This window comes from Phaethon aethereus, assembly GCF_964289735.1.
Source record: "Phaethon aethereus genome assembly, chromosome: 15".
NCBI lineage: Eukaryota > Metazoa > Chordata > Aves > Phaethontiformes > Phaethontidae > Phaethon > Phaethon aethereus.
This window is the reverse complement of record NC_138591.1, coordinates 4,082,768-4,107,301: the sequence shown is the minus strand read 5'-3', so window position 1 is coordinate 4,107,301 and position 24,534 is coordinate 4,082,768. Positions and strand designations below refer to the sequence as shown.

The following is a 24,534-nucleotide window of genomic DNA, read 5'->3' as shown; positions in this document are numbered from 1 at the left end:
GCAGTCTTGCAGAACCATTTATGCAGGGCAAATAGGCTTTCCATGGTTAGGGCTCCCCATGAGTCCTGAGACTCGAGGGAGTGCATTAATGCTATTCCCATGCCAGCATTAACTTGCTTCCTTTCCCTACACCCACAGAGGATTTCTCCCTCTCTCTATGCGGGTTAACAATCAGAAATCTGCTTTCTCAAGCACTGTTACTGGGCTGTTCTCTTGCTGTATCTAAACTGGTCATGCCTTTTCTCCCCTGCTCCTTTCCAGGTGTGACACAGTATCATAGGGTGGCTACAGAAGAAGGAGGATCCCCTGAATGAAGCAGTGGTGGGCTTGCTCCAGAAATCCAGCAGGCCCCTGCTCTGGGTCCTCTTTAAAGAGGAGGAGGCTGCAGGTAGAGTGAACATTATGCGGTACAATCAATACCGTCAGCTCAATGTGTCAGCAAGCAAATGTCATCGGTTCTGGTACCCAGTGCCCCATCATTCTTTTGTGGAAAGGATTAAGCATGTCATTGTAACACTCTCTTCATCCAGGTAACAGTCTGAGTCTGCCTCTGCTTATTTCTCTTCCGTGCTGAAAGACAATCTAGCTCTGTCCCAGAAAATTCTGCCCCTGCAGCACTAAGAGAGGCAGACGGTACACACTGTGTTCACTGCGCTCAGTGAAGGCACTACCAAGCACTGCTGCAGAAACACGCACAGATGGAAGTGTGAGTGCAGTCCTGGCTTAACGACGGGCTACATAATCCCCTCCTGGCCTTCTGCTGCCCAGACAAATGTCAGGTTTCTATCACTCAGAAAAACTTGCTGCCTACTAGGATTGTCATCGGCCCAGCGCAGGCCTCTGCAGTTGAAAGGTGAATGGGAAACCGTTTAGGAGACTGCTTTTCAGATTTTGAGCTATTAAATAGACAGGGTCAAATCTTATTTCTACCTCCTGCATGTGCAACTCCATCTCAGCCTATGCTAAACTGGTAAAGCAGCACCAGCGTAGGAGAGAGAGGAGACTGACTTAGAGTGCAAAAAATTGTGTATGCCAACATACTGTGAATGCAGCTTCTCTTCTCTTCTTTTCCAAGGACTATGTTCACTTCTGGTTTGAGGATTTCGTTAGAGGAGTAAACAATGAACGAGCAACCTCTAAACCAAAGCAGAATGCAGGTAAAATAATGCATATTTTTACTCAGTTAGCAGTTTATCCAAACAGCACTGAACTGCTAACTTAAGTCAGTTAAGACAGATTTACCTTGGAGGCTACAGTATACTACCTCAGTGTGACTCCTTTTCAAGACCCTCTCTCACATATTCTGTGCAATAATATTGATTTTAGCTGGTGGCAGCAAGAGGGTCCTCTTTGGTGACAGGCTCCAACATCTACAGGGTAAGCGCTCATCCATGCCTTCGTATTTAAGGTGCCATCAATGCCTTTGTATTCCAGCAGCATCTCAGTCTCTAGTTTATCGTCAACCCTGCCCAAGGCTGGCTAATGCCTTTACCCTGATTTTACCAATGCAGAACTAAAAAGAGAGAAGAGTGGCATTCAGTTACAAAAACATCTAGTGTCACCGGTGTTATTTAAAATGCCCTTGGGTATCTGGGACATCCACAAGGCGCAAAGAGATAGGACACTGGGCTTAGAAGAGACCCGTGCTCTTCTGGAGCAGTGGCTGGTGATACATGAATGCATTTAAAATGTCACTATGTTTGGGCAACCGAAACCCCTCTAAAAGATTTGCCCAGGGTCACACAGGAAGGACATGGCAGAGCAGAGAATTACATCCCAGTCTCTTGAGAGGCTGGCCAGCATCCTGAGGATGTGGTATATCTTTCTGAGGCTGGTGTCTGAGCACTTACATTAGCTGTCATCATTGCTAGAAACAAGACAAGAAAGGTCTAAAGAAGCTTGTTAGTATTTGGCCTTAGAAAGTCACAAATGAAGAGGGGAAATACATTATGGGGAAAGTCCTGTGTTACTATTTCTGTGGTATTTCTATGGTATCTGAATGCCAGCTGATACAGTTATGGCCAAGGTCAATCCTGTCCTTTCAGACATCCTTGTTTGCTTTTATTATGCCCTGTGCTGCCATTTCGCCCACTCTTGATCGCTGACAGCCATGGAGGGGTTTTCACATAAGCCCAAATGGGGTTACTGTGTGCTGCCTGTCCTCTGTAGCATGCTTCTGTCTGCAGGGGCCGGTCCACCCAGCAAATAAAAGCCAACTGCTGTTACCAGGTCATGGAACTATTCCTCTAGGCTTGCTGGTGGAGAGCAGGACTTTCATTGTTAACTCTTCATACGACAGTAATCCCTAAAGGAATAGTTATATAACACTACAAGCCAGAATCACAAAACAACACTTACCTAAAATTGTTTCAGGTTCACAGCGTGCCCAAAGTTGCTTCTATGCACGTAAGCTTGTTCCCCTGGGCCACATAGGACCAGGCTCACTTCCTACCTTGCTGTGTGGAGTTTTTTTGTTTGTTTGTTTGTTTCCAGCTGTGAAATGCAAATTACTTTATAAAACAGACTTTTTTTTTCTCTCTAGCCTTGGTAACTCCTGTTATTTTTTTTACTCCATTCCTCTTTGTCTTGTTTCAGGAGCAGCTGAACTAGCTGATAAGCGCGTTGCACAGCACATCCCCGCATTTCATCCACTGCATTGTTCCAAATGAATTCAAACAGTCTGGTAGGTGTCTGCAGCACCGCAGAGCAATCCTCAGGCAAAGCCACACAGTGCCTTCAGCGCAAGCTGTGGCTGGCTGAACAGCAGATCTTTATTCAGGAATGAAAGAAGTTGGGTCATCTCAGACTACCTTGTACCCCTTCAAGGGAATGTTAGTCTGAGAGACACTTCCAAGTGCCAGGGCTAGAGACAGGATGTCTAATAAACCTCTCATTTTGTGAGAGAAGCACAAAGAATTAGGAAATACACAACCTGGAACTAGACAAATTGGCACCATTATTTATTTGCCTGCATTGCCTCCTGCAATCCTTTTTTTGCAAGATCAACCACGGAAACAGTGAGTTGCAGAGGGCAAAAGCAACATAAGTTTTCTCCTATGATATATAATGAAGTGGAAGGGCAAGTAATGGAAAGCAGCGAGCAGCAGACAAATCTGCTGTGCATAGGCAGTTACTCATGTTGTTTGAATTCCAACACTATTACTGAATGCACATCTTCCACTTTCAGATGACGGAGGTACGCATCCTGTGCAGTGATCTTCATGAGAAATCAGAGAGGGAGTGGGTATGAATGCCTACTTCTAATGCCTCTGCATCCCCCTCCAAGAACTTTCACTGTGCACAGATGGTTAAAAATGTCCACAAGCTTCCTTACCACCAGTAATTCAATGCCGTGCCTGTGGGGTTAGGAAGCTAAACCAGAGAAGATCTTAAGCAGTGATTAGCCTTTCTGCACTGCCACTAACTGTAGCTCTTATATCATTATACCTGTCTTTCTCATTTTAGATACCAGAGCCTGAATCCCAGCACAATCCCTCCAGGATTTGAGGACCATAAGGCGGCATCAGAGCTGCTGCTTGGCTCTACTGACCTGGCGGAAAAGGAGTACAGAATTGGATATAACAAGGTACTGTTTACTCCTACCAAATTGAACAAAATAAATTGATGGCAGTTATGACTCAGCATGCCTTTGGTGTAGATATAGCCGCAGAATTAGAGTTTCTACAGCAACCCACTTCCTCATGCATATAACGTTCTCTCTTACACATGCTCCCCAAACTGACTTTTAATCAGAAAGTAGTTAATGTAATGCAAACGAAGTGCACCTTCAGCTATGCGATAAATCTCACTTGCTCTTTACTATTCCTTAGTCAGGCAAAAATCCTAATAACTGATCATTTATCCAATTTAAGACTGGAAAGGAAAATGGAGAGAGACTGTTGTAGCTGTCTAATATTAGCAGCATGTATCATTAATTTTGCACATATGTTTTTGTCACAACATAATGAAAATATCTATTGTAACAGCCACACAAAAGGGAGCATTCTGTTCTTTGTATGAACCTAAAGTCCTCATTTCCCAACTTTTACAATAATTACACAATATTCATCACTCCTCCAGCCTATTTCATCCTTAAATTTCAACTTATGGAGGGAGGTTAAAGTGGGCCAGTCACTGCCCCAATCTTACTTTTAAAACCAACAGCCACAAGATTACTACTATTATTTTTTCATTGGCACTGAAACGACTTAGTGCATTTCCTGACACAAAAGAGCACAAGGTATATTTGGGTTTCATCAAGGAAAAGACTTCCACTCCTGCTTTACTATATGCCACTTAGCTAGAGCTTACAATGATTCCAATGTTATTTTTTATAGCTAGACACCTTGGGCGCAGAAAAGGCTAAAGAACTCTGGGCAAATCCATGCTAAAGGTGAATCACAGAATCACTAGGTTGGAAAGGACCTTCAAGATCATCAAGTCCAACCATTAATCCAGCGCCACCATGTCCCCTAAACCATGTCCTGAAGTGCCACATCCACATTTTAAACACTTCCAGAGATGGCGACTCCACCACCTCTCTGGGCAGCCTGTTCCAATGCCTGACCAATGGAACCCAATCCCTAAGTATCAGTCTTCCATTCCCATAATCTCCCCAAATTTTATGTTTCTTGTAAATATAAGCAGAAAAGAGACAAAATCACAATGTGATAAATCAACATGTAAAGACCAAAGAAGTAAAATACCCTCATTTCTGAGTGCTAATAGCAAGTCCAGAGTTTCATAGTCCCGAAGGCTGCCTAGAACTCCAGGTTCTAATAGTGTCTCCTGTCTTCCAACATACTTTTCTGTGCTGGGATCCTGGACACACTGAAAGACATGAGAGATGAACTTCTGGCAAAGATCATGACCATGCCACAAAGTCAGGCTCATGGTGTCCTGATGAAGATTGTGTACAAAAAGATGCTGGAAGGAACGTATCCTTGGGAAAGAAACTAGAAACTATTCTGTGAATCCAAGCCAGCATTAGAAACCAACCACCAATGTAATCAACTTACTACCAAGAACCATGAAATGAAACTGGGACTTCCAAGTTCTACATCCCAGTGCTTTCCTGCTTTTTCCACCTTGCTCCATGCAGTAGAACAACATTGCAGCTAGACAGCTGGGTAGCTCTGTTACCTCCTGTGCATCTGTTCCGAAGACCAACAGCTGGAGGATCTCTGCAATGTGGTAGTGAGCATTCTCCCTGTCAAGAAACCCTAACTCACATGGTGATGCTGTGAGTCTTCTGGAACTCAACCACAATACACATGTTTATGAATCCAAAATCTTGGATTCGTGCACTTTTTCGGTCACTGCGTATGATAGCTGTGGCTGCAGGATAGAGGAGAGGAAAGATGTGAGGCAAAAAACACCCTTTTGTGTAGCTTCTAGTTTATTTCTATATTTTTATTTCTATCTTTCCAGAAGTATTTGTTTCTTCTAGTGCATGAAAGCTTCAATTTCTACATCCACAGTAGCATTTTTTTTAAACAAATTCAATTCTGTTGTCCTTTTTCCTATGTCAGCAAACTGCTATGACTCTTCTTCCATGACAAAAAAAAACTGTGGGGCACCGAGGCCTACCCCGTTCGACTGAGACTACATACTGACTCCAGCATTCTGCTGCGTATGATGGAGCGTGAACACTTTGGAGTCCCTCTACATACATTGCCTGTTTGCTACAGGCTAGGCCTGATGGCAATTCAGAGGAATGTCCAGAAGTTTCTGCAGCCACTTCTCTGGGGAGGGTGGAAATTGTACATTAGGGTGAGGAAAATACTCTGAGGTTTTCCTGTTCTGCAGAATTAAACCGTGGCAATTACAGGCACTGAGAAGCTTGGGATGTCTGGGCAGTGAAGATAAGGGCTGGGAGAAAAAAAATAGCGGCCATGTTCACTTAGGTAAAGACACTGAGAAAGCTAGTGACTTTCTTGTTAATTATTAATAGGGCAAGGGGCCTGAATGATTTCTTTCCAAATCAATGCCAGAAAAGTTAGTAAACGGAGAAAGCCCTGACATCTGAGTCTAAGCCTGCTACCTCCAGGGAGTTGAAAGAAAGTGGCTTAGAAATTCAAGACCTGGACTTCCCACTTCTCAAAACAGCACAGAGAGAAGTGGTGAGGTTATGAGCATGGGAATACAAGATTTCACTATTCATTAACATTTAAACGCTGAAACAAAGCTGCTTGGTTCACTTCTCTTAAGCACGACCACACTGTCAGCATGAAGGGGCAGTTCCAGCTCAGATTCTCTTCGCTTAGTCCCAGGATGGATAATTCAGTCGGTTTTCTGGTAAGAGAGGAAAGAAAGCGTTGACCAAGATACTCAAGCTTAAGTGAAACAAAACTATGTTAATACATATAGGTGAAACAAAATCTGCCTTTGTGCCTGAGGACACACCTTGCCAACTCCAGTGCAAACCAAACGAACATCCATCGCCTTAGAAGGAGTGAGCTTTCAAAGGGTTCTGGTCCCATTTGGACTGGTATGAATGTAGATCATTTTAAGAACCATTCTGCATTTATATCACTTCAGAATCTGGAATACAGTCCTGATTTCTATGCTCGCACACAGATCTGCTCCTGTGCACCACAACAACCTTTTCTAGGAGTTGTATTACTCATCCTATAGATATGAAACCCTCTGCATGAAACAGGCATTTCAGGAAACACCAGGCCTCCCACTGGTATGTAAAAAATACTAGGATCTGATAATAAAAGAACCACCTCAAGGCTTTCAGAGACCATTATAATAGAAAAGATGTGTTTTGCGAACCTCATTGCTTGAACTCCTTACTTCCAGGTGAAGCCTTTGCTGAATGTGGCCCAACAGGAGAAGAAAATGTAACTGAAGGCACTGGAGCTGAGAAGCATCCTGTCAAAGTCTCAGCAGCTCAGAGAAGATGCAAAAGAGCAGAGGAGCAGACAACCACCCTCAGCCAGGAGAAGAATAACCTTGCCATCCAACTGTAGGCTAAGCGTTATCAATAGGGGATGGTTAAAGGCTTAGTGTTCATTTAGGCAGGGCATCAGCTTTCTCAAATGACTCATGAGAGGCTCCTTTTCAGAATTTGGAATGAATAAAGAGCATATGGGGATGATGCATGAGATTCACAGACAGCCTGTCTGTATCTTAAATAAAGTTAAGTCCTTAGAAAACAGAAGAGACAGAGTGGCCTCGTGGCTAAAGCAAAGAAGCTGTTGTCACAGATCCCAAGTTCTCTTCCTGGTCAACCACTATTGCTCAGCATGACCTACAGCAAATCAGGGTGGCATCTTTTTAAAATGCCAACTCTTCTTTAAGGATCTGTGTGTGTACAAACAAACAGATTTTTTGATGTCTAACTTTAAGAAGCTATGGCCTGAGTCGTGGAGATTCATATCAGCTATAACAACAGGTATGTTATAGGAATCTTAATAAACCCTGCAGAAGAGGTGAAATCTTGCATTTCTTGTAAATGGAAGTTTGCTGCCGTAAGAGGCAGAAGTTGTAGCAGCCTTTCATAGGATGAACACTAGATTCCCACCCCTTCATTAAGAACAAGAGAACTTGTTGGATGCTGAGGAGTGCCTGGTCCAAATGATGAAATCAAAGATGGACCTGCTGAGCCAGATCCTGAATATGAAGGCGCTGACATGAGTGCCAGCAAGCGGATGCTGGAGGATTAGCTCAGCGATTTCAAATGTGACTTGGAAGGGCTGGAGATTACCTTGGCTAAAACTAAGAAGGAAAAGCAGATATGAAGCATGACAGAGAAGTTTTTTTTCTGCCTCATTCTTCAGGGAAATTAACCCCCACAACCATTAGAGCTCCTCCAGTCAGACCACCCTTTGGGATGTTCAGATTCACTCAGTTGATCTCCCACAGAGTTTCTTATATTGTCTTCCAGCATCTCATATAACCTGGGAGAGATTTAATTCTACACTTCACCCTTCTACCCCACAGTAATAGTCATTTCACAGCAACTTCTAGGGATCTCTCTACATAAAGAAATCTGCATCTCCTGTACATTCATTATTAATTATACCCACTTTTACACGGCAATGCTGGTAGGCCTCTACTTACAAAATGCCCCCATCCATAGCCATGTAACTCCTTTCCACCTGCCTTGGGAAACACTTCTCCCTCTCCTGCACCTGAACTGTTTTTTATTTAATGTAATGGAGTGGCTTTAAATCTGTACTGTAGCAGCCATGTGGCTGTCTGCTGCTTCTTCTGAAGTCAGTGTTAACATCCACAGGATGTTAAACTCACAGATGCCTCATATGTCTCAGAATTATTAACTGCATCTCAGATTCCTTCTAAAGAAATACCAGTTTCCAGTGACATTTTGTCCTGATGCTGCTAACGGCTTGTGTGATCCACAAAACCCGCATGATGTTCCCTTTCCTGTCTGCAGGCATTAGACTACAGAGTTCGAACTCTGACTTCAGATCTCTCTGCTCAGAATGACTCAGTCACTAAATTCCAAAAGGAGAAGAGGCCTTTGGAGGAAGTTCATCAGGCAGAAAGAACTGCTCCATTTTTCTTTACTCTCACCCTTTCTCATTCTCCCAGTCCGGGTAAAGGAAAAAAGCCATCATCTGCTTGCTTAAATACTGCGAGACTACAGTTTGCTGCACAAACAGGAAGGGGGCCGTGTTTTTCTAGGTATTAACTCATGGCAGCACAGTGAAGTGTTGCCAATTTGTACCACTGCCCAAAGGAACTGCTGAGGGTGAGCAGGATTCTTCTGTAAGAGTCAATGCTGGACCCAGTTCCTGTGGGCCCACTGGAAACGCACACACGAAGCACATACTAGTTCCAGGAAGCACCTCAGATTAATCTGTTCTTTGGGTTTTCAGTCTATTGTCAGAGCAGGGTAGTTAGTTTCTCACCCAACTCTGTTCACTAGTCTTGGTCTCTCCCTTCCTAGAAAACTGCAAGGTGAGGAGAGCAAGGTGAACCACCTGACCAAGAACAACAGCAAACCTACCACTCAGATGCATGAGGTGAGGTACAGTTGCTGTGATCTATATTTTAGACAGCCCCCTTTGGTCTGCTTTTGACATCTTGGGCCCTTCTGATAAACACCACCCATATGTGTGTTACAAAGTTCTTTTTCACATCGATACCACTTTTTTCAACTAACTGGCGGACAAGCGGGAACAAGAAAAGACCACTCAAGGCAAGGTGGAAAAGGCTCATCATAAAGCAGAGAGTGACTTCAAAACAACAATTGCTAACCTCAGTGAGATGAAATGAGCCAAACTTGGAAGATGTTCTAAGGACGTAAGTGTCAATTGTAACAGAATTTCCCAGGGTACAGGATCCTACTGAGTGCAGTTGTGCTACATCATAGCTCTGACAGCATTAGCTACACCTGAAAAGTCACTTGATCATAAAGTCACTGGGAAAATGCACAGTCATACCCTGATCTCTTCAGTATTAACCTAGTGACAAGCAGAAGTACAGTTCAGTAGTTCAGGCAAGCAGAATCAGAACTACAGGGTTTTGTTTCCTACGTCGTTCTCTGACTCATTGTCTGATATTTGTAATTCATCTTCCACACTCACCCACATATAAAATGTGTATAATCACCAGGAAGTTATAAGGCTTAAATGATTCATGTTTATGTAAGGCCTTATGATCCTCAGACAAAAACTGTTCTAGAAATGCAAAATATTATCACAAATTAGAACTTTATTTTAGTGTCACTATTGACTACTTTAGTGATGGGTTTGCCAGCATTTCTCTGACAAACCTCCCCTTAGAAATTAACTTCCCAGAATACAAATATCCAACTCTATATTATCCAAACCACTAATTTGCCTAGTTAAAGAGCTAAGTAGCTACGGCAATGTATACAATCATTAATAAATACTGGCAAGCTTTGCTAATTCAAATTCTAACACAGTGCTCCACAGGGAGGACAAGATACTTGTGCTTCAGAGCAAGGCCACTGGGATGCTTAAGTGACAGAAGAAAAATTAAGTGCTGGTGTTAGTCCTTCAGAGCTGCAGACAGACGACACAACTTCCTGAGGTGCTTGTGCCTTTACTTGCAGACTAGTTAATGATGGGGTAAGGAGGAGCTTCAGCAAAGGAAAAAGGGACTTAAGTACCCTGCCAGTCCCACTACGGAGACAGGACACTAGATCTCAATCCACTTTCAACAAAGATTAACCTGTTCACTACAGAGTAGAAACACTTATTTGGTTTAACCCATTTGCTGTAACATCCTACCTTTTCTTACCCCACAGTAGCCTGCTTGCGCAGCTTTATTTTTTTGATAAGACTGAGTTGCATAAAAGATTATACAGACCTTTTAAGCCTAGCGTGTTAAAATGGATTCTGGAGCCTATCATCCTTTAAACCCTGAAATAACAGAACAAGCTGAGATCTAGTATTTATTTTTCCTCAGGTGGATCTTAACTTTTTTTCTACAGCAGATTCTGACTACTTCTCTACGAGCTTCTGAAACCCCTCGGCTTGGAAACATTTGCCTTTTTAGCTTCCAGTGAATCAATAGTTCAGCCAGCTCTAAGACTCAGCTTGTCTTATATATTATCCACTCACTATAAACTTCACTTTATTTGAAGTCTGGGGAACCGTATGCTCACTGCAAATCTCCTGCCACACTGCTATGGCCAGAAGGAAGGCGATCTGCTTGCCGGGACCTCCTCTTCTGCTTGCAGGCAGCAAGCAAAGATGGCTGATAGACCTTTTCATCCACATTAATGCCAAAGGCTCATGCAAGGAACTCCTCCTCTCACTATGGAAGGAAAGGTGGTAAATAAAACCAGAAATGAGGCCAGAACTCACAGGATGCACAGTGCTACCATTCCCAATTCAAATATTTCTTTCATCCAATGTATTTCAGTGCCCAAATATTTAACTAAAACCTCAGCATTTTCAACAAAAATAGGACCCACAAACCTAGACTGCAGCTATTTCTACAAACAAGCCTCTATTTCCCTCAAGTAACCAAGTCAGCTTGATTATATCCCTGAAGGCCAAATTCCAGTGTCATACAGGAAGCTAACCATGCTGCAGATAACATCAATTGCCTACTGAGACACCTGGCCAGGTCTTTCCTGCTTTGTTGGTTCAGTATTCCCAGCTGTAGATCTGTCCCAGAAAATAAAATCCAGTAGAGCTGACAAACATGTAGAGAAGGGAGTGACGAAATTAAGATTCTGTTTGTATTTTCACAAATTTCTCTCACATCTCTTGCTCATAGACACTGCTGTGCTTGCGTGCACGCTCCAGGCCCATATATTGAAGAGTTGGAATAAGACCCGGAAGCTAAGCATGCTGTAAGAACACAGGTAACAGCACCCCAGAAAGAAAAAACTCCTCAGGGGAGTGATTACACCTCGGAAAAGACCTGACGACATTAAACTACTAATTAAAAAACAGCACTCCTCATGAAAGAGTAATAAGATGGACAACAATCTTAAACTCACCGTTATAAATTGCACATGCTACTCCTTTCATAGAAACCTCTAAAGAAGCCGCTTACTGACAGGGCAGTCCTTCACAGAACAAGAGAGTAGCAGGTCAGGGAAAATGGGCGTTTCTCTGTCCTGTGCTTCAGCTGTCAAATCACTCCACCCACTTACAGTTGGGTAGTGATGGATGGATCTACTCTAATAAATCTTATGTAAATTGCCAGGATGTGGTTGTTAAATATATAATCAGATTCATTAAGAATGGAAAAGCCTGAAGATAATGTAGTCCCAAAAAGGTTATATTTTAATAGAATGGTCTGAACACATTCTAATGACTAAAACAAACTGATAGCATCAATAATAAGTAACATTTCCATTCTGATCCACTTTAGAAATGCTAGCTAATTAATTCTCAACCATATCAGGAGATAGGTCAGTATTGCTAGACACCTTGCACAGGTTGGAAAACACAGGTAAAGGAACTTGTCCAGTGACACAAAAAGCAGCAACGTCAGTTAAAGCAGAGCATAGCATTTAGGAATTCCTGTTCCCTCTTTGATTATGCCTCACCCTTGCTACCATTGTTTCCAAAATGGTTATGCTTCGAAGTATATTCAGGCTCTTTGGCACAAAATAAGAATTTCTTCACCTCTTTCCCACTAGGTGGAGAAACAAGGGAGGTCGCCTAGAAGAAGTTGGTGTTGCAACAACTGCGCAGGTCAGACACCCTCCCCACATCTGAGCCTCTTGTCTCTTTCCTCAAAGAATGAGAAACGTCACTGGGACTCTCCAAAGCAGAAGCTTCTTCAGCAGCTTCTCTGAGCTCATAAGCAGGCCAGATCCTGCAGACCTTACCTAACTTTCCCCTCACACTGTGGACCTTGGAAGGGGTAAAGCACTGAGATTCCATGAAATTCACTGTGAGCTTTGTTATTCCTATAGTGTTGGAGTGGAAGGTGATCAGAGATTCATTAGAAAGTTGCTAATTCAGAAGCATGAAGCGTGCAGGACTGTTAGGTGTATTTTATACTGTTTTGCAAGGAAAATACACAGCCTGAAGTCCAGAGAATTACTCTGAACTTTAGCAAGGAGGCATAGAGACGGTTAATCTATCTGGAAGACACCAGCCACTGAGCTTCTAATGGATTAGAACCAAAGATAGGATTTGTCCCAAATAAAGAGACTGTGAAAGCTAACCAAAGGGCTTCCAGAAGCCTTTCTTATAAAGCATTGCCGAGGGCCCTACGGAGACTCCAGGGCTGCCAGATCCCAGCTGATGACGCTTATTTGGCCCCTTCTCAGATCTAACAGAATTGCAAGTGGGAAGCTGAGCTGCTGAAGCTGCTCCTTGAGCTGGAGGAGGCAACCCTTCAAAGCGAGGCCACAGGCTCTACCCTGTGCAGGAAGCACATGGTTGCCATGGCTGAGACGGCAGAGCTCGCGGAGAATCCCCAGAGCGAAAACAAAGCTGGAGATGAACAAACAGGTCATGAAAGCAGAGATGGATGATATCAGTGCAAACATGGAGTCTCTACAGGAATCCAAGGTGAGAGGCCAGCAGAGAATTCCTCAACAAACCACCAATGCAGCCACAGATGCAGCCATCAGTGCAAGGCAGAATTCAGCCCTCTGCAGTGGGAGCGAACTGATACCAGCTAGTGCTGAACACTGCCCGCCCTGGCTGATGGTGTGGGCATCCCCCTCACTAAAGATCAGGACACCTTGCACTCCCCCTGGCTATTACAGTCATTCCACTGTAATTACAACCAACTGAAGTAAACTGAGTTTGCAAGAGAGGGAGGATATTTTGGCCCTTCAAGTCTTACTCAGCATCATATGACCGACTGACTGCTCTCTTACAGCTGAACTCAGACGCTCGTGTTCACAAGCTGGAAGATAACCTGTCCGAAGCCAATGCCCAGCTGGCTGATGTGGAGAAGAGCCAAGCTGAAATTAATGCCATCAGGCTCCAAGGTAAATTCCTTGACGGCTTTGTGCAAAGTTACCTCCCTCTGATCCTCCTCTTCCCCTACATTTCATCTAACTCTGGCAGCCCTGCCCTGTCTCCTCTATCAAATCTGCCCAATCCTTCTAGCCTTTGCTTCCCTTTCCCTCCAGTCAGATTAAATTAGTTCCTCTCCTGTTTCTTTATGCACTTTTCCCACCGCCAGAAACAGACATCTGAGTTGGGAGCACGAGGAAGCTCAGAGCAGGCATAACCAGATTGTCTACATAAAGATTCCTCTCACCTTGCAAGCAGATGACTTCAAGAGACAGCTCTATGAACAGTCAAAGGTACTGAGGACCACCAACTGCTTACAGAGGTTGCTGCTGTCATGGGACATGCAGTGCCTGCTCTTTTGCACACTGTCCGCTTTAGAGTAACAAGTCTTTCGTGTTAGCTCCCACAAAGGAAAACTTTCGCATCCAAATTAATCTCTGGGCTTGTTACCAGCTGATCCTGGAGGCGGTATGAGGGACATGAGCCTTGTATAGATATGAAAATAAGATACAGAATCTCCCATGAGTCAACAGTGAAGAGCGGAACACACACCTCTTGATTCTCAGTCCACTGCCCATTCAATGGATCATACAGCAGTTTATTTGCTTAGATCACACAAGTTTGGCTCAAAATATACCAGCATTTCAGCTCTCTGACACCCCTGTCTTGGAAATTTCTGCTTATCTCCAAAGAGTAATTCTAGTGCTGCACCTGTATATCAAAATTCTGGTAAGAATTCTCTCTGTGTTCAGAACAATCACCAAATGGGTTTACTGTCATAATTCTTTTGAAACAGTTTGAGAGAAAACAGCGATGATGACAATCCAAGTTCTGTTTTCAGTTGTATAAGTTCAACTCAATTCACTGCAGTACAGCAAAAAACAGTTACGGAGAACAGAAACTCGGCTCCTGACCAGAAAGATATTTTGAAGACTGAGATGTTTCTAGCTCATCCAGAACAGAGTTGTTCAGGTGGAGCACTCCAGCTCTGCGGAGTGAGGTCAGTGTATTTGTATTTCCAGTAGGACAGACACATGGCAATGGCTCTGCTATCTCTAGACCTGTACTGCTGCTGTAGTGAGCCTGGCCAACACCAAGCATGATTTGCATCCAATGAAAGAGTAGTTGGAGGAAGAAGAGGAGAGTAAAGGTGAACTGCAGCTCTAAAGTCAATATTGTGTGCCTGGTCTCAAAAGTCAATACTGAAGTCACAGTGTGGAGGACTCAATACAAGACTGATGCCACTGAAAGAACTGAGGAGCTGGAAGAAACCAAGGGAGCACTCAGCTTTCAGGGAGTCTGGGATGGGACTTAGGGCAGTCTCATTATTTAGTTTGGCTGCTGAGTCACAGCTTACAGATGTGATCTGTTAGAACTCAATTTGGTAAGACAGAGAGAAAGCGAAGGGCTCCAGCCAAGAGAAAGAAAATAATACTTGCAATAATAAACTATTGAGACCTAACACTTGCACACTGACAACAGAAAACCAACACTGATCCTTTCTGATAAAGGCTTGAATTTGGATAGCCTTTCTTTATTCCAACAAGGACTTTACTCTTACAGCAGCCCTACCAAAGCCACCAGCATTTCCTAAGAAGCAAGCCCCAAATCAAATTAAACCCCTTAGAATCTGGTCCTTGAGAGCTGGTATTACAGGCTAGAAGTCGAGCCAATCTTTGTAGCAGTCTCTAACAGAGATAACATAAAGGTGCTTTCACTAATAGCACCAAAAGTTTAAGACATCTGGAGGGTTTCACCATGCACCTGAACAAGTTGAGAGAAATGGAATAAGCTACTACATCTCTTCACAACTTTGTACTGAGGCCCAGGGATAATCACAAGGGAGGGAGGCTACTTTGCCCTTAGACCATATCCTACCTGAATGGAAGGTTGAAATATCTATCACCAAGTAACAATCCAGCAACAAAGACCTGAGCTGCAGCCTAATATGCCCTATCCACCAGTGGAGGGGAAGAACCAGGCACATCCTAGTAACCATTTTACAGACCCTTTTCTGAGGCTGCTGCCAGAATTTCACCGTTTCACTAGTGAAAACAGTGATGGTGCTCTAGGAAATGAGGGCTGCTAACTCCTACCACTCCTCACTCTGGGAACTACTCACCAGGATATTTCTAAGCTATTTCCCTCAGGACAAAGTTGGCTGTGAGGCTCCAAGAAGCAGAGAAGACAGCTGAATCAGATCAAGCCTGGGTTGCCAATACAGAGAAAACTAAGCAGAGGCTTCAGAACAAAGTGGAGGACCTCACTGTTGGTCTTGAAAAGGCAAGAAATCCAGTCATTCAAGAGTGCATCCAGCACATGCCTGATCAGTAAGATCTAAGACCTGGTACTGGAAGCCCTGGGAGACTTTTAACTCAGGTCAGCTTTGGGCTGGTCCCTTATTTCTCAATATTTTAAGAACTCTCTATTAAATGTCAAGTAATCTGTATGGCCATGAGAAGCAAGGCGAAGATTTATCACATCAAGAGAAAACCCAGATAAGCAGCTAATTCCTAGGAGCACACAGCATGCTTCTTGTAAGCTCATTAGCTGACTTCCAACAACAAGAGTACAACTAAAGCAAAAGCCCTGCTTTACTGCAAGGCAAGGTATTCATCTTCTTTTTAAGGATAATGATATCCTGCTTTGAACTTCTCAGTGTTGCAGTACCAATGGGCTGGCCACTGGTTATTAACTACCATGCTCAAAGCATATCTAAACAACATGTAGTTTAAACACTAGCAACAAATGCTCCTTCATTAAATTAGTATTTCTACTCTTGCTAGTGTTAGTGTAAGAGCATGAATAGCAGTGCAACTGTGGTACATTTGAATAAAAATGTTACTTAAAATAGGCACAAAGGCTGCTCCAAATTCACTGAAGTCCTTGGGTCTCTGCCAATGACTGCAGTCAGCTTTAGAACAGGTCTCAAGAGCCGAAAATCCCACATACAGCATTACATTACTGGGCTGAAAAAAAAAAAATCTGTTTCACCATCACTTTCTTTAATGAAGCAGCTCTTTATTCTACAGTTCCTGTGGTGTGCTTGTCACCATGGTATCTGAACACATGTGTGGATCATAAGAATACGTAGAATATTTGTGATTAAAAGCTCCTTGGAAAGAAAAATGTACCTTTATTCTTTCCCTTCATGACAAGCAGTTAAACACAGTCTAAAATAGTCTTGAATAACATCTTGTTTGTAACCAAATCGCCTTTGAAATAGAAAGAGTCACACCAATCAACCCAGGCAATTACTAACAGCACATCTGCAGAAGGAATATCTGAAGTGGAAAACATTTGCTCCACAGCAGCATCATTATAACCACAGGAGCAAGGAAGACTATCACACTGATGGGAACTGGGTGATCTTGTTAAATTCCTAATGGCGAGGAAAGAAAGCCTCATAAACATTTTAATCATCCATTCAGAGTGACCAAGAGAAACTCTGCCAGTCATTAGAGTGGCTGCCAATTTAACTGTGACTAGCTGGCAGGACACACAGAGAACTGAAGTGTAAAGAAAACTTGTGTCCAGTGAATGCCTGGCTTTATCTTTCCAGGTCAGTGCTGCTTGTGCTGCCCTGGACAAGAAGCAGAGAGCCTTTGATAAGATGCTGATGGAACGGCAACAAAAAATGCCGTAGAGAGTTCCCAGAAGGAATATATGCAACTGAAAATTTTGAGCTTAAGGCTGCCTATGAAGAATCCTTGGAGCACCTGGAATCTACAAAGAAGGAGAACAAGGGCCCTTCAGGGTAAGTACTGGTTTGATGTTAAAAAACTCTGCAAATCATAAGCCACTTGATTCCTACTGAATGATCTCTTGTGATGTCTTCCAGCACCTATTCCACTTTTCTTATTTCTAGCAGTGCTTTCACTCTCTGGAAACATACATTTGATGCACTTAAAGTCACAGGTTAGATTCTGCTCTTGGGACGGAGTCTGCACTCACACACACGCCACCCCTATCGGATCACCCAAGATTGTAACTAGCACCTGTGTACTGCTTCCAGGGAACCGACTCCAGGGATAACATTCAGGATCGAGGTCCTTTCTGAACCCTCAAAGCGAGATCACAATAGCAGCTTAGTTGTACTCACTGTTATAGTAGGAGGTCATCACTCCAGGCTGGGCCACATATCATCACTAGAACTCCACAGAAGGGAATAAGGGACCGGTTACAGTTAAGTAAGATACAGCTGCAGTCCCAGTTCTGGCTACCAGCATTCCCTCTAACTCTGAGCAATTCACTTATGGGACTATTAACAATGGCCAGCTTTACCCTGGGAAGATGACATTCCCTTTAACCTCACTGGGGAGGATTAGGCATTTCCAGGAATCAGTTCAGAGCAAGTCAAACTCCTGCTCAGAGTCTCCCTCTTTGCAGCACTTCCCCCCCGCACTGTACAGGGGAGACCAGCTGCCTTGGCTCCTTTTTTTTTTGTTTTTATTTAAAAAAAACCCCACTTCTTTAAATTGCAAAGATTGATCTCTTACAGGAGGCTAGAAGATGACACTGTAAATATTTAGAAGATGCTACAATCTGCTGTCCTTGTGGCCAGCAGAAACCAGTGATGGACTCTCTGGCACAGACCCAGTGTTTTCCAGGCTATCTCCCCCAACCCTTTGCTCTGGCCTACATCAGCTGGCAGAGAGCCCCATTCCCCTGTAGAGAGATGATGTGGCATCCTGGTTTTGTTTTGTAAGAGCAGCCATCTGAAAGGGGAAAAGGGGAAGGCTGGATAAAAACTGGAAAAAATTTCTCTTGATTTAATGGGCTTCATTCTTCCACCTCCATGAACACATGCAGCTAGCAGGGCTCATTCAGAAATCCAGGATAATATTTAGTATCAAAAGAAAAGGGCAGCTGATATAGAGTGACCGGAACCATTTCATGCTATTTCCATTCGAAGAATGTCTGGTGCACTCGGTAAAGTTCACAGTCCTGAAATAAACCTATCATATGAAATATCCCTTTTGTTCCCTAGAGGAAATTAAGGATCTAATCAATCAGCTGGGGGAGGGAGGGAAGAGCATTCATGAGCTGCAAAAGATAAGAGATTGGCGATTGATAAGGATGAACTGCAGGTAGGAGTGGAAGAAGCAGAGTCTTCCCTGGAGGTACCAATGCCACAGACGTGAGAGCTGCATGCCAGCTTGGTGCCTGCTGCTCACATTCCACCAGATTTTGCATATATAATCCCACAAAGGGCATTTATTTGCCCGTCTGTTGCACTCTTGCAGGCTGAAGAAAGTAAACTGATTTGCATTCATCTCAAAGTGGCTCAGGTTAAAGCTGGCATTGACAGGAGAACATAGGAAGGAAGAATTTGAAACAACCAGGTGATGGTATGACATTACGCCACAGGCAAAGGGTGCAGCATGGAGGTTTTAAGTTAGACACTAGGAACGTTTTATAATCGTTAATGGGAATTACTCCTTGGACCAGATTTTCTGGAGGTTGTAGAATCTCCATTATTGGAAGTTAAGTGCAGCCTTGTCACATGTTGTCTAGTGGGCCTGGTTTATCAGCAGGTGGTCCAGATTTTAGGCAGTACATTTTTAAGATGACCTCTTGAAAGCTTTCCTAGTCCTATGTTTTAAAAGAAGGTATTCATGAATGGCTTGGTGCAAAATCCTAGTACCAGTTTTAAATAGGTTTGAAAAGTAACTGTGTTTTTTATTACTTGGTGGGCAATAATTTGATACAAAGGCTGGATCCGACTCAACATAACAGAATGCTGTACCATATGCTTCACTGGACTCCACAGACATAATCCCCAGCATGCAACTGAGTCTCTGCAGGCAAGTCTGGAGGCTGAAGCGAAGGGGAGTGCTGAAGCTCTCAGGCTCAAGAAGATGGACACTGACCTGACCAGAATGGAAATGCGACTGGATCATGCCAACAGGAACAACAGTGAGCCTGTCAGGACACTGAATAAACTGCAACAGCATGTCAAGGTAAACTGGAGAGGGTGGAACAGATCCCTGAATGAAAAAGCATACCAGTTCTATTTTATAGCTTAAGCAACAAAGCAGATTACATATGCTTGCTTAGGCAGTGTCTTGAACAAATTGGGAATTTATATTCAAAAGCCTTGGTTCTCCCACTCAGACCAATTTCAATCTGCAGTAGTTCCAACAAACCTTATGCAAGACAAGCGTTACTATCGGCTTTTGTCAAACTAGAAACCCAAGGAACTATTCATACGTAACTAGAACAAAAAAGTTCTGCTTTTAAGAGAAGATGTAATTGCTGTTTGAACAGGACAGCCAAGAAATGGACTACAAACTAAGAGATGTAAAACTAAGGAGCTTCCGTCGGCTCTTAATTTCTAAAATAAAGCTTAAGTAAGTAAATTAGCAAAAGACTAGTCTCTTTGTTGGAATAAAGTGATACAACTGCTGCCAAAAATCCAATTACAGTAACTTAAAGAGTAACAACGAAGATTCTTTCTCTCTAGACACGTGTGTATATATATACATACACACACACTCTCAAACCTAACTTGTCCTCAGTCACATCAGTCTCAGTCAGAAGTAATTCTCTTAAAGTCAGTGTGGCTACAGTGATGTAGGATAGACACACACGATACTGGAAACAAATGACGGGGGTTTTTTGGGGGATGGGGGGATTTTAAAAAAATTATTTTAATATCTGGCATCACCTTAAAGAACAGCTTTGCAGAGAGACCTCCTAAATCTTTCCATTTCCTCTCCCTTCATTATTTACATTAATCTTTCATCTGCTTTCGGGACCTTCGGATCCAAATGGATGCAGATGCTTGCCAGCATGAGGAGCTGCAGGAGCAGTACATGCCGCCTCAGCCCACTACAGACAGAGCTGGAAGAAGCGCAGACCGGCCCAGAGGGCAGCAAGCACTCTTGCAAACTCTTGGAGCAAGCAGAGGTCATGGGGAAGACATAATGAACTCAACGTCCATGTAAAGAGAAAGTAGAACTATTTATGCAACAGCTACCTTGTCAGAGAGTTTATGTCCAAGTGGTTTAACATTAAATCTTAACTCCGGGTAAGAAGTGCAGGATTAGGCCAATAAGGGATAAATGTAACAGTGGTCTATAAGGTAGGTCTGATAACTCTACAGAACATGAGGAGCTCAGTCTTTAGAGATACTACACCAATAGTACGATTTTTAAAACAGCATCATCTTGGCCCAGCTTTGCTCCTAGCAAGGCCTATGGAAAGTCTTTTAGCAAATTTGGTGGAAGCGTTAAGACAGTGCTGAGCACTTCTGAAAAACCCACGTTAAAAGGGACAGTGTAAAATTCTGCCTCCATTGAAACTATAGTTTTACTAGTTGTTTCCATGGTGCTCGGAATTCTTCCATAGACTGTAGCCCACAGCAAGATCCATTTCAGTGACATTTTAAGCATGCTTGCATTACAGACTGCAGTATGAAATAACATACCTGCCATTTCATTTTGTGTATAGGTTTAAGAAACTACTTTAACATTCACCATTACACCCTGCAGTTCTTTTCCATAAAGACCACACATGCTAACATTTCCAAGGAGAATAATATAACTTCTGGAAAGGACTGATAATACAGGAAGCATTTCTCAGCTGCAATTACATGACATCAGTTATAAAAACTGAGTCAGAAATGTGGCTTTTATTCAAATAGTTTCAAAAATGCAACCAATACATTCACTTCCAATCGACTGATAGCAATTTACTTGCTAAAAATGTATCCTTTTGTTATCTCCACACTAAATTTGGGTTTTAAACTTATTTGTTATACAAAACCTACAGAACTTGTGCAGCATTCTGGAACACAATGGCACATTTACTTGATGTTGTTTTGCTGAAGAGCAGCCTGTGTTGCTAGAATGCAGTTTTTCTATTAAGTCTTTGTAGTTCTCCTTCCTTAGAGTGAATTTTTTTTCTTTATTTATTATTTTTACAGAAACAGCAACAACAGTCCTCCAGTGATTCATATCAGTAAACAGTAAGCACTAAATGAGCTGTGGGGCTCATATTTTCCATGAGATAAAAAGACACATACATATTGTAAACTGTGGAGCAGTGACTATGTTTGTTGAGAATGCAATCAAACACAGTTTCAGTTGGGTCTAAAGCCAGCTGCTGCTGCTGTAGCATAACTTTGAAATAAATAATATTGGTATATAAATTCAAATCCATACACACAGAAATTTAGGAAAACAGACTCAGACTCAAGGCCTTCATAAACAACAGGGTCTATTTTTGCCTCAGAGGTGTAGCATCATTTTAGTTCTCATTTAGCATACCAGTAAACACACGGGTCCTAATGTTCCATAATGCAGATACAGTGGAGATGAATCCCACTTGGCTTAACAGTGCACAATTTTATAGAGGAAAAAACAAACTCACAGAAAACTGATGCACAAATCATCCCTCCGAGAGACAAATGGAAGTCACAGAACTGAGCAGGTAAGACATTCTGGGTCTCCAAAGACTTCTTTCTGCCCTCTAGAATCAGTCTGCTTACTATTAAATGAAAGCTGGAGCCTGACCTTCAGCACACTACTAATGAGCATGAGAAACTCATCAGTGAGTACTGAGCAGCTGATGAGAACGCAAAGCAAGCTGTGGCTGATATAAGTCACCTCCCCACCTTTCTGCCCTTTATGTTGGTAGCTGGAAACCTTAAGGTATATATTCCATTATTTCTCTCCAGTGCTGATTTGAAAGCACATTGTTAATAATACATGTTAGCACTTTCATTGCTTTTTATGATCCTGAAAAGCAGAATGCATGTTAGCTCACTGATTGCAGTCTGGCAAAATTAATCTGCAAAAGAAATCCACTTCCTCTCTCCTCCCTTCTACATCACAGATGGCACCCTGAGGAATTCCTCCATTTCCTCTCCATTTATCCTTTCTTTCACTTATTACACAACTCCACTCATCACACCTATCAGGCCTCCAACAGAGTAGGTCGGCTTCCCTCTCTAGCTAGTCAATGGCATTCGGAATTGGCACAGAGGGGAGAAAAGTTGCCAGCACTGAGCAGATTGCTCCTTTGGCACTGTGCTGACAACTGGCACTTCAGAAATATCATAGCTAGCTGTGGATTTAATGCACAGCATTTCCTCCCAGAGTGAGGCTGAGCCTTCTGCCACCTTTGTGCTTTCAGCTACTACATGTTCAGACAGTATCTTCCCCTTCCATCTACAGCATGCTCTCAGCCACCCTCTTTCCACTGAAGGGTAGAAATAAAAGCCTGAAGTGTCTTTAGAACTAAAGCTATTGACTTAATAATAGATGGGGATAATACCTTTGACTAGTCCAGTGGTACTCAGTGAACATACCACCACCTGGTTTACGTTCTGATGTAGAGTTGTCCAAGTCTGCTGGGATTACTTCCACTGATTTGAGTAAACAGTGGATCCAGTCTTTAGAAAGGCAGCCTATGATACACAGAAAAATTGAAGATATGGCAAAATTTCTCAGAAGGTAACATACAGGTATCGGGACTACATATTCTAGGTTTCAATGCTCTGCATAAATAGCTGTGCTGTCAATCTGCTTCATACCTTCCTCACAGGCTTCCTGCATGGCAGAAGATCTGTGTCAGGAGCAGGATCATTATGTGCACCTGGAAAAGATTAAGAACTATTAAGTTGCAATAAAAGACCTGTGTGTCAAGATGGAATAAGCTGAGCAGTTAGCCGTGAAAGGAGGAAAAAAAAAAAAAAAGCACCATCATGAAACTCCAGGGTAAGAAAAACAAATACAAATACATTAGAAAGATCATTCCAACAGAGCAGCTATGAAACTCTTTCCTGCACCTGAGCTTCCACATTCAGCACAAATACCTGAAAAGGAACATTTTCATTTAACAAGCAACATGTCCCAAAGGGAATGCACTAATCTAAGGAAACATAGACTAGGCAGAAAAGATGCATGTTGGACACTCTCAAGCCACTGGAGCGCAAGAGAACTTCAGCACTTTGCACCCCATGCCAAACTCATCAATCGGAATCTGTGGTGCTTGAGTGCAGCAGTAGCAAGCCACTGGTATCAGCAGCTAATCTACACTCATGAAGGACAATCTGCAAGGTGTACTGTCATCAGCAGCATGACTTGCCATTTGTTTTTCAACTGCAACAAAACTCTAGAGCACAAGTAGCTTCAAATTCCTGTGGTAGATACCATCTTCCTATTTCTTTTTCTGATCCTTGTAATTGCACATCAATTACCCTTCTGCTCCTTTTCAGATTAAGGAACTGGAAATAGAGCTACACTCCAAACAGAACCACTGTGTGGAGACTGAAAATTCTGCACAAGGTCTTGAAAGGAGCCAGTCTTCCACAAAACAGGTCTACAAAACCAACTAGCGCAGGCAGGAGCAACTGGAAAAGATGCAGAACAAACTGTAAACTTAGAAGAGGCAAGCTGAGGAGGCTGTATGTATTCCCTTCTCCAGTCACTGTTGCGTCACTTCAGAGTCGGACTTGATGATCCTTATTGGGTCCCTTCCAACTTGAGATATTCTATGATCACACAATCACACCTTGTGCACTCCAGGGGCGTTCTGCTTCTCCAAAACACATACTGCAGTAAGCACACATTCAGTTTAGACTGACAGCATCCCTAGACATGTGGCCCATTGTAGACTTGCACCCATCTTTTGAGACAGTCACCTAAAAGTGGGCATCATTCTTGACAAAGGATTCTTCTCTCCCTTCTTTGCAGCCACTTCCTGTCCTCAAATAGTGCACAGACATGAACACAGAGTTTAAAAAATACCTGTTAACCACCATTCTTTAGGTTCATGACTGTACTCTTCACCTTGATGTCGTTATGGACAGATACTGGACATGTTCCAGGATGTTTTTTTCCAGTGCAAAGATCTCTCCTGTTAAATCAAACCATTTCTGGTACTGGAGCAGGAGGCTAACCAGAGCCAGGCCAAGTAAAGGAAGACCATACATGAACTGGATGATGCAGTGAAGAGAGAGATGGGATGGATGAATCAGCTCTAAACAAACTGCACACCAGGCACTGTGTCTCAGCAAGCAAAAGACTCACTTTCTGGGGAGGTTATCCAAGTGCCTCAATCCTCTTCCACTGTGTCAGCATCTTAG

At 42.9% G+C, this 24,534-nt stretch overlaps 1 protein-coding gene across 1 annotated transcript in view; it reads left to right on the top strand.

The window, feature by feature from the left end:
• The window catches only part of MYH16 (myosin heavy chain 16), a gene marked incomplete at both ends in the record, with an annotated part of 33,100 nt that extends 8,566 nt beyond the window's left edge, over positions 1–24,534 (top strand). Inside the window, 49 exon segments of the mRNA XM_082006752.1 lie at positions 273–468; positions 2,596–2,607; positions 2,611–2,717; positions 3,466–3,586; positions 4,783–4,937; positions 5,691–5,772; positions 6,808–6,848; positions 6,917–6,973; positions 7,435–7,439; positions 7,544–7,630; positions 7,633–7,670; positions 7,674–7,742; positions 8,405–8,509; positions 8,563–8,567; positions 8,921–8,996; positions 12,740–12,742; positions 12,746–12,885; positions 12,887–12,983; positions 13,300–13,411; positions 13,698–13,732; positions 13,818–13,907; positions 14,499–14,561; positions 14,565–14,600; positions 14,602–14,714; positions 15,590–15,745; positions 17,007–17,073; positions 17,075–17,185; positions 17,187–17,196; positions 18,430–18,492; positions 18,495–18,562; positions 18,686–18,753; positions 18,755–18,784; positions 19,213–19,402; positions 20,198–20,254; positions 20,259–20,341; positions 21,919–21,940; positions 21,944–22,003; positions 22,007–22,042; positions 22,992–23,063; positions 23,067–23,099; positions 23,103–23,164; positions 23,745–23,781; positions 23,785–23,823; positions 23,827–23,829; positions 23,833–23,853; positions 24,340–24,363; positions 24,367–24,396; positions 24,399–24,479; positions 24,481–24,534. Of these exon segments, the coding sequence (XP_081862878.1) occupies positions 273–468; positions 2,596–2,607; positions 2,611–2,717; positions 3,466–3,586; positions 4,783–4,937; positions 5,691–5,772; positions 6,808–6,848; positions 6,917–6,973; positions 7,435–7,439; positions 7,544–7,630; positions 7,633–7,670; positions 7,674–7,742; positions 8,405–8,509; positions 8,563–8,567; positions 8,921–8,996; positions 12,740–12,742; positions 12,746–12,885; positions 12,887–12,983; positions 13,300–13,411; positions 13,698–13,732; positions 13,818–13,907; positions 14,499–14,561; positions 14,565–14,600; positions 14,602–14,714; positions 15,590–15,745; positions 17,007–17,073; positions 17,075–17,185; positions 17,187–17,196; positions 18,430–18,492; positions 18,495–18,562; positions 18,686–18,753; positions 18,755–18,784; positions 19,213–19,402; positions 20,198–20,254; positions 20,259–20,341; positions 21,919–21,940; positions 21,944–22,003; positions 22,007–22,042; positions 22,992–23,063; positions 23,067–23,099; positions 23,103–23,164; positions 23,745–23,781; positions 23,785–23,823; positions 23,827–23,829; positions 23,833–23,853; positions 24,340–24,363; positions 24,367–24,396; positions 24,399–24,479; positions 24,481–24,534 (3,322 nt within the window).